This window comes from Glycine max, chromosome 3 (genome assembly GCF_000004515.6).
Source record: "Glycine max cultivar Williams 82 chromosome 3, Glycine_max_v4.0, whole genome shotgun sequence".
NCBI classification, from domain to species: domain Eukaryota; kingdom Viridiplantae; phylum Streptophyta; class Magnoliopsida; order Fabales; family Fabaceae; genus Glycine; species Glycine max.
The window spans coordinates 38,953,617-38,963,941 of record NC_016090.4 but is presented as its reverse complement, the minus strand read 5'-3'; the positions used below and the strand labels follow the sequence as shown (position 1 = coordinate 38,963,941).

The following is a 10,325-nucleotide window of genomic DNA, read 5'->3' as shown; positions in this document are numbered from 1 at the left end:
TAAAAATTAGGATTCTATTTTTTTTAATCTTATTCTCATTTATAAATATGCCTATGAAATGAAATGAGATAATATAGATTAATATATGGTAGTTTTTATGGTTTTATATAACAAAAAGATACTATTTAACGATAGTGTGAAAGTGTTAAGAGTTTTAAATATAAGATAAAAGATGATTTCTAAATATATAATGAGATAAAAAATTTATAAAAAATAAATAGTATGGCTTTTGTATTTATACTTTCAGTCATTCATAGTCAAAGTCTATTTTCTCACCAATGAACTTAAATCCTCGAGCTAAAAAAAATGTGGATTTAGTCCATTCTCTATAAGATTTCATGTCTTTTTTAAGGCAGACAGAATCAGACATTTTTCATTGATATAATATGCTGGATACAAAGACGAATAACATTGAAAATATTCTCACAAAGACGAATCAGATACTTTCAGTCATACCCTGTCTTCTAACAAATTTAATTGAATAAGAAGGATTTAATCTCAGGATCTCTCTAAATTATGGTTAAGAAATATCCCACAATCTGTAATATCTTCCCCTTTATTGTATATATGATCAACAATCTGATTCAAAAACAACATTAACTCTGTGGTGCTGTGAAAGCCAAATTATTGTCTGCAAAATAGTATTGACCTCTCCTCGTGCTGAAAATAAGACCAGATTTGGCCATCAAGAAGCTTCAATCCGCATCCCTCAAACAAGCCACAAAGTCCTTATCATACCTTCCTCCATCTTCATGTTTTTTGAAGAAAGGTATGTCCTAACATTACTTTTTAAAAAATAATAGATAAAATATACAGTTTACTCCACCCATAGCACATCAAAATTTCTCTCAAAGAATGGATAAAAACCTACTTAAATCAACATGAAATTTATCTAGAATGCAAAACGGCTCCCAGTTCCATCCAAAAACCTATCAGTGTGCCACCCTTTGTTCTGCAATTCCCTTAAGAATACAGGAAAGACACCATTCATTTTCTCATAAGCCTCATGCAGGACACTAGTAGCACTGAGCTCATGAGAGAAACTATGTGTTTGTGCAGCATATGCAGCAACTAGCCACCCCCTCAATGCATCTTCACCACTAGCATCTTGTTCCAATACCATGTCAATGCATTTATTTCCAAAATTTAAGAGAAACTTCTCCTCAGGGAACACTTGTTTTAATTCAAGAAGCCTGGAAGGCTTAATGACCTTGTGCACATCCTTCCCCACTCTTACATTTCCAGCATCTTCTTTGACATGCACATTGAACAGCAGATTTTCTCTATATCTTAGATCAGCAGGGCTTGATACAATTCCTGCCTGCGTTGGAATTCAACAAACAGTTAGACAGAATTTCATTTGTTATTTTTTCAAATAATGAACAGAAACCGAGAGATTTTTTATTTATTACAATAGTTAAAACTAGACCTTGAGAAAATCAGCCACAACCATTGCAGTTCTTCGTGGATTCAACGTATTGATAGGAGTTGCTCTCATTTCTTCAGACACACTGTATAAATGTATTATTGAAAGGAGAGGACCCGCAACTAACTGACAAAAAATGATTCATAATCCATCAGTTGGAATCATCAATACAAATATATTCATCATTAAGATGTGCAGCATGATCAATTATATATATCTCTACAAGACAAACAAGGGAAAAAAAAATACTTGCTTCCTAGTTCCTTTCACATTATGAGTAATGATTCTGAGTGCATGTAAACAATATATATACGACCAGTGATTGAAAGGAGAGAGAACCCACAACCAACTTACCAAAAAAGTTTCATAATCATCCGTTGGGAATAACCAATAAAATGGATACTTACCTCTAGAAAGTGCTTCCTTTCATATTTTACGTAATGCTTCTGATTGCAAATAAAGAATATATACGACCTATAATGATTCCATCACCGTTTGGTTTATAATCTTGCCACCCACCATAACTTTTGGTTTAAATTGAGAATGTTAACTTTTCAGTTAACTTTAACACCAGTTACTACTAGTACTATTTATTCTACACATTAACCAGAGCAATTTAACAATTTTCAATCTATTCCCTTAAAGTTACTGTTTATTTTACACATTTTCAAGCTTTTGAGGATTAAGCTAACATTTTCAGGTTAAACAAAATTGAAAGTGACTAAATGATACACAAAAATGTTGAGGAGGGTTATTTGGAAATAGTTAAGCTACAAGGGGTAAAGCATAATTTATCCTAATAATTTAGACAAAGCCCAAGAATTAATAAACCAAATTCTACAAACTTGTTTTCTTAAGAAGATTACAGGAAGACTTAGCCTTGAGCTGAAAATAGTCCAATTTCATTGAGTTCTTTGGAAAGGTCATAAATAGTCCAATTTCATGGAAGATCTCTCCCTAAAAGTGCATTTTGTCCCCTATTCTTACCCATTCTATTGAAATAACGTACTTTCTTTTTTGGGGGAGTGGATTGGCATGTAACATTGAAACCAACTTCACAAGTTTTCACATAATGTAAATTCTTTCAATTCTCAAGCATTTCAGTAACAACCACATCCCCAAGAACATTTCATATATTGTTAGCGCAAAGTAATTGTAAGAGTCAGAACCTGAAAATTTAATTGAACACTAGAGCCCAAGAACAAACAAATAAAAACTCTATACCTTTCCCTGCATTGATGCACAGATGGTAGATGCTAATTGAATTCCAACTCCAATTCCAATAACATTAAAGAGAGTTGAAAAAGCCTCTCCTTTAGCAAATAGGTCACTGAGATTTCCTTCTTTGGCAAATGAAGAATATATAGGCAACCTTGTTGCTCTTGCTGCAACAACTGCCATCCCCTGATAACTCCATAATAACAGAAAGAGAAGTTAATAGTCTAAAATAAACGTTACTTTTACTGGAAATCTAGTATAGGATGCTAAGAAACATGACAAACACATGGTTGAATGAACTACGAGCACTGAATCAACTTTATACTGCACACATATACCAAAATGTGTAATTATTTAAAAAAAATCAAAAACATATAAACCTTTGCAAAATTTCCTAAGCCTGCCATTTCAAGAAAAAGATGTGGGCATAATGGAGAAAGCACTTCCAAGCCAGTGCCTATATCATAGAGCGCATCAGCTGCAACAAATGTAAAGCTAATCACGGTTAGACAACTTGAGAACTTAGCAACTAAGAGCTAATATAACAAGAAGAGAAGGCGGTGAAGAAAAGCACCAGCCCAAATGCAAACCTAATAGTCTCCAACGTTTAGGTTCAGAATCCATTCTAGCTCCCCAATTGCTACATATTAGCTTCCCTACATGTTGCATTCCATCCTTTAAAATCTGGACGTAAGCAGGACAAAAAAGTTATGCATTAGACAGATGCCACTATTACTGGTTTGAGAAATTGTCATTTGAAATTACCCAACTAACAGCAGTTGCTTGCGCAGGAGTGGGCCTCAACCCTGCAGCAAATAGCAAGGACTGCAGAAAAATAAGCATAGAGACCAAGGACACCCACTTAATTATTTCAAAAAAAAAATTATTACATAATTGCACTTAACAAAAAATAATCAAACATGAATAAAGAGTATTTTAAATCTCAGTTGCCAAGAAAGCAAGTTTAATTTTCCAATGTCAAAGACAAGAACTTTTTTCTGGTTACATCCTTTACTGAGTTTTACATGTTACCAGAAGAAGACCTGAGTTGATAGAACTGATAATGCTGCACTGGTAACGTGTTGCACAGCTCGAAACTGCGTGTATCTAAGATAGCCTTCATTCACACTGCAAGAAAAACACGGAAAATGTAAGTCACTGAACAAGTTTCTCTAGTCTCTACACCATAAACTATAAGTATAACATATTTTCAGGAAAAAGCAAAAAAACCTGTACGGATATCCCGAGGGGAAAAATTTATTCATGAAAGATCCAGCCACCCTTTGGTATAAGGGCCTGGAATCATCGACAATCACTACCTGCAGAGAAACCAAAAACACTGGTTAGGGCGAAAAAAGCCACACAAACACACACTTGGAATAAAACTCAATCAATTTTGGAACACTAAATAAAGGTTGCTTCATTACAAAACATAACATATCCCAAATTTTGAGTTTTAAGAGTCAAAGAGCTGAAACAACAGGAAGAAACCAACAGCATTGCAACTTGTGCTAACATCAAAGTTATAAACTTTAACATCTGAAGCGAACTGAGGTTGAACAAATTCCTAAATACACAAGGTCAGCTAATCAATGACACAGTTATGAGGGTTTAGGCCATAACGTGTTTGTTACATACGGAGAGTAGAAAACAAAAAAATAGACATTTTTTAGTAACATACGGAGAGTTGACCATCGGGTTCAAACTGGTGTCGACGACAGACAGAGTCAGAGGTTTCGAACCACAACACGGGGGCTTCACCTTCTTTCATCTCCTGTACTTATCAAAAATCAAATCCAAGGCACATTAATAAACCAAAAAGGAAAAGAGAGATAATGGGTACAGAAGAGAGCACCATATCCATGGAGAATTAAGGAATCCACTGTGTCTCGTCGGCTACCCCAAAAGCCTCCGAAACCTGCTGTTACAGCGCTTACAATGTTTTTTTTCTTTTTGTTTCTACTCTCAATTAGTAGATGGGGAATAATAGTAGTAATTATTTTCATAGAATACCGATTATAGTTCTTGATTGGTGAATAGTATAATATATTTTTTTCACTGATATTACATGGATATTAAATTCAATTATTAATTTTTCCTTTTTCATTATTAACTATAATTTTTATTTTTTCAAAACTAAAATTCATAGTAAAAAATATTTTTTAATATATACAATTTATAATATATAAATTATATTTTAAATTTATAATAAATTATTTAAATTGTAGTATTGAATGTGAGATTTTTATTATTTAAAATAAAAAATTATATTTTTGAAATAAGGAAGAACTTAAGAAAAATGTTTTATTTTTTTCAACTCAATATTTTGTATAAATCTAACCTTCTACTATTATCCCTTGTTACAAAAAAAACTAATTCCTCTCTCTTTCTCTCATATTTTTGTTTTGTTCCCACTCTTCCGAGAACATCAAGAAACCTATGTTTAAAGATCTTCCCCCATACCTTCTCATGTAATCTCTAATCTTCTATTTCCCTTTTTCTTTTGTAAAAACATGGTGGTGACGGATACTACTTTCTATGTAGTGGATGTTTTTTTTAAGCTTCAATTATTTTCGTTCTTTTTTCGGCTTCTAAACCTTCAAAAACTTTAGGATCTTCAAGGTAAGGGAGCTTACCTTGTTTTACTTTCTATTTCTGCATGCATCACAAAGAAGGTCAGATTTATACATAATATTTAAAAGTCTAAAACATAAGATGGATGACAATTGCACACTGAGGTTGAGGTCAAGGTAATATGCAATCCTTGTTGTCATGGTAAGTCAGTACCAAAATATGTCTATATGTCTATTCTGACAAAGTCACTCATTCATTTCCATAGACCAATTAACAGCTTTTCCCGATGGTCGATAATGTGGATTCTATAAGTTTCCCTCTTCTAAAAGAAATGTTTACATCCAAATTTCACAATTAAATTAATAAGTTTTATTTAAAATTGAATCTGTCTGCAAGTAAGATATTTACTTGACATTGACATGTAACGACAGTAGATCGTTACACAAAAGGATGAATTAAGATCACTCAATGCTTGATTTAAACAAACAAATATCAAGTTTTCAAAACAATATGATTAAAATGCATGTCTTTTATAAGTAAAACGATGTCTTGATATGATGGTCATATGATACGATAGCAAAAAGCAACACATTAATTTTATATGTTGTATAGTATGTAGGCTTAACAAGAAGTACTTATTATCCTATGTCTAGAGAGTACGCTCGAAAAGTTCAAAAAACAAGGTCAGGAGAGTACAATCTACCCAACTCATAAAATACACGCCTACTTGCAAGAAAAGGAACAACAACGTACTTTCTAATAAAAATAAATATGCCTCACTACTACAAGATTTTCTATATGAGAAAGGAGAGATACACATAACAAATTGCTTTATCTAATTAAAATGATCAATTGTTGAAAGACGTTTAATGATAATGCCCCAATGAACAATTTTTTCTCTTTAAAAAGGACAAACAAAGAAAACTTACTTCAAATCAAAATGGATACTTTTTTATGCCTTCCTATAAATACCAAACAAATCCCTAAAAATCGCTCCCTCCTTTTCATCTCACTTAGCTTTGTGATCAATTCATTTTCCCTAAGCTTCAATCCATCTGCTTCCATCAACAATGTTGTGACAATTCTTTTTGTCACAAACATTTAGTAGTAAATTATACCACTCAAAGAACTCGCAACCTTTTCTCATGTTACCTGCAGACATAAAAGGATTTTTTTATTTTAAATTTCACATTAATGTTACATATGAAGCTTACAAACCTCCATGGTTATCTACCTTGAATAGTTCATAGCCATAAAACTATTTCCTTTTTTCTGTCTAAGAGGTCATAAATGAGCCTCCATGTTACAGTGGCACATATAATGCGACGCTTTCACGATCAAGAGTCAGAGTTAAATGATGTTGCACTCATTTCGCGCTCACCTCATCCATTGATCTTGCAAGCCTATGTCGTCTGTCACAAACGATGCTTTGGAAAAGGTTTTAGATAAATGAGTTTATGCGAAGTGTTTTAAGGTTAGGAAATTTTGGGAAAACAAGTGGCATGACAATACCAACTACTTTTTGCCTTCTTTTTCATTATTTGTTTTTAATTAAACTACATTATTTAGTCAACAATAAAAAAAAATGAGAGATATAAAGAGGATTGAATGGTCAAGAGAAAAAAAAATAACTCTCTTCTCACCAGTGACCGATTATCATTGGATGAAGATCAACCTAATAAATTATTAATTGACCTTCATCATCCATTTTATATTTAACAAAATTTAAATAATTTAATAATATGTAAACTTGTACACTTGTAATTTAAGATTTAATTAAATTTAATATATTTATAAGCATAGTTATGACCTTGTTTAAAATTTTGAACATACAACATATTTTTGTAGAATTCAATATATATAAACAATCTTAAATTAGAATTTAAAATATATATTATTAGTGTACAATAACAAACATAATCTAATACACACATAAAAATTAGTCAAGAGAAAATTGAAAATGATAACAACTTTAACGGCTCAAATTTCAAGATATGGTTATGCTTGATAAAAAAATATAAGCAAATTCATAAATAATAAAAATATAAGGTATATAAGTTTATTTTCTAATATGAGTGATGTTATTTGACTGAAAAAAAAAATAAAAAATAAAAAACTTAAAAATGCATGATCCCCTGAATCAACCATGTCACCAATTTGAGATTGGGTTACATCGAGTTGAACTAGGTCATACCGAGTCATATGTGAAAAAAATAAATATTTAATTATACTTTTAACAAAAATAAATATTTAAAAAAATATCCTCCTATCATGTCCCCATGTGTCATGGTCCAACTTTAAAACTTAAATGGTTAATAGATATAAATGTCACTTTTTTTTACAAGAAAATGTTTCATTTTTTATTATTTTCAGAAAGTCAGAAACATAAACATGAGGGTATGGGAACCCAAAAGTCGTAACTCAATAAAATATACGCGGCGAACGGATGAGGCGAGCGGTGAACAAAAGTGGGTCCCATGGGCGGTGGAAAATCCTTGTCTTTTTCTGCAGTATTCATGGTCCCCAATTCCACTCAACACTTCGCGTTACTACAACGCACCGCCCCGATCTATTTTCCTTTCTTTTCTTCACTCAACTCTTAATATATATATATATATATATATATATATATATATATATATATATATATATTCTCTTCTCTTCTAAGTTCTAACATTGCATTATTCACTTCAAAGTTCAATTCTTTCTCTGTCGTCGCTCTTTCTTCAACTTCAAGCTTAATTCCTCATGTCTTTCAGAGGCCTCAGCCGGGTAAACATTCTTCATGGTTTTTTTTTTTTTTTGTTTCTTTGCTCCATTTTACTATTTACTTTGTTAGTTTTGATCCTTGTACCTTTCGCGTGTGAATGTTTGTGTGTTAAAATTCAAAACCAAGTTTTGGATGAAAAGGCTTCTGATCCAGATGCGTTTGAATTGCAGCCAAATGCCACATCAGGCATGGGTGTTGCTGATCACAGCAAAAACACCTTCATGGAATTGAAGCAGAAGAAGGTTCATCGTTATGTGATCTTTAAGGTCGATGAGAAGAAAAGGGAGGTTGTGGTTGAGAAGACTGGTGGCCCGGCTGAGAGCTATGACGATTTTGCTGCATCTTTGCCGGAGAATGATTGCAGATATGCTGTCTTTGACTATGATTTCGTCACTTCTGAGAACTGTCAAAAGAGCAAAATCTTCTTCATTGCATGGTTAGTTAGTTTCTCTCTTTTTTATATGTAAAAGAAAAAGGATCTATATCTTGGTCTACATAATTAAAAGCATTGTTGCACCAACCAGCAAGATGTTTGTGAGGCATGATACATGATAGGCATTTTCTTGTGCAAAAAGCAAACCCTGTGGCATATATGATCATATCATATGTTTGGCAGTTTCAAAATAACCATGCCATGCAATTCTATTAAGCCCATGTCAATATTGCACTGCTTAAGTGTCACTCTTTGCTTGTTCTCTGATTATGGAGCTACATGTTCATTGTTTGTTGTCTTGGATTAAATTTCTTGTCTTATTCTTTGGACACATTGTTTTTACATGATTGGGCTGTCAATCTCACCTAGTAGAATAAGACTATGTTAGTAAATGTGGTATTTTGAGATTTTGTCCCCACATCTGAAATTACCTCATTTCCAATCTGGATGATATCAACTTCAGGGGCATTCTCTGTCAGTTGTTGCATTTAAGTTGCAGAAATAGCATTACTGGCTAGAACTAGAAGTTCTTACGTTTATATGAAAGAATGAGACATAATTAAAACATAACAAACATCTTCAAGCTTGATGCTTTAGTTCAACCATATTAACAAGTTTCCTGAATATCTTTTTTTCTTAGAGATTTAAAAAAAACTTGATGAGGTAAAGCTTTGCGTGCTTTGCTATTTTGTAGTATTGCTTTGTTTGGTTACGATTTTCAGAGTGTCCTTAAATAAGATGATGGACTTCAAGGAAATGGTAGTCTTTTCCATTAGCATGTAATCATGTATAGTTTGCTTACTTCATTTGCTAGAACTGCATGCCGTGCCTTCATATATTTACCTTGCTTCTCAGAAAAAAAATTAATCCAAATATAAATATCAAATTAGTTTTCTATTTGAATTGATTTAATGCTCTATTTATTGTGTTTTTGGAGATGATTGTCCGCGGAAAGACTACTCTGTCTCTGATCATTAATTATTCATATTTTGTTTGAGGGGCATCTTGGCTATCCTTTCCTAAAACCCTTCTATCATTTATTTGAAGTATCTCCTCAATATCTTACTTGTAGTTTGTCTTCCTCTCTTGTTCTTGTGAAGAACAAACTTGGATTGAACTTCTTTTATCCCAGCCTTCTCATGTATCCTCAACAACATGCTTCTTAACTTACTCATTCTATGCTTTTGCCAGAGATATCACTCTTAGTTATTCATTGCATGATATTGATTAGGTCCCCTTCAACATCTCGGATCCGTGCCAAGATGCTCTATGCCACTACTAAAGACAGGTTTAGACGTGAGCTAGATGGTGTCCATTATGAAATCCAGGCTACTGACCCCACAGAAATGGATCTTGAAGTGCTGAGAGACCGTGCACATTGAAATGTTTAAGCACTTAAATTCATTTTCATATCAGAATCTACTAGGTTTTACCTTTAATGAATTACCTCTTCATGCTTTGTCATCTGCAGAGCCCATCTTGCCACAGATATATAACTCGTATCCAATAATATGAATCTGAAGGCTGATGGGTTTAAAGCTTTTGGCAGTTATTGTTGTAAATCCCAGTGTGCTGGACTTGTATTGTATGAGCGTGACTCTATGGATCCAGATAGATTACTTGGATGAAAAAGTTCCTTGTTCTAACTTTGGCAAGTATCTATAGAAAATTTCAAAACTTGCATTTATCAATATTTAATTTGCTTCTTGAAAGCCTTTATCATGGTTACTTCGTGAGTACATCAATGTGGCAAAGAACTTGCATATGCCCTTTATAAACAAGGTAAAGGAAAATGAAGATCGTGTGTGGGAAATACAGGGATGGAATCTTGTGTAATTTGATAGAGGCTAATATTTTCTTAAAAAAGAAACTTATGACAAAATTAAAATAGAATGAAAAAACCA

At 32.7% G+C, this 10,325-nt stretch overlaps 2 protein-coding genes across 2 annotated transcripts; one reads left to right on the top strand and one right to left on the bottom strand.

Annotated features, from left to right (window-relative positions):
• Window positions 1-540: 540 nt before the first annotated feature.
• LOC100820508 (protein root UVB sensitive 2, chloroplastic) lies at window positions 541-4,619 on the bottom strand. The gene is made up of 10 exons (XM_006576876.4): window positions 4,500-4,619; window positions 4,326-4,418; window positions 3,875-3,963; window positions 3,688-3,772; window positions 3,410-3,469; window positions 3,235-3,328; window positions 3,025-3,122; window positions 2,651-2,830; window positions 1,430-1,552; window positions 541-1,321 (listed from the first exon to the last, which is right to left on the bottom strand). Exons 1-10 carry the CDS (start codon window positions 4,506-4,508, stop codon window positions 893-895), a joined length of 1,260 nt encoding a protein of 419 aa, XP_006576939.1. The 5' UTR covers window positions 4,509-4,619; the 3' UTR covers window positions 541-892.
• Window positions 4,620-7,890: 3,271 nt separating this feature from the next.
• On the top strand, window positions 7,891-10,114 carry LOC100819975 (actin-depolymerizing factor 6-like). Its single transcript, NM_001252728.2, is given in 3 exon segments — window positions 7,891-7,990; window positions 8,159-8,424; window positions 9,653-10,114. Coding segments are annotated over 3 exon segments (441 nt in total). The 5' UTR covers window positions 7,891-7,966; the 3' UTR covers window positions 9,804-10,114.
• Window positions 10,115-10,325: the final 211 nt, after the last annotated feature.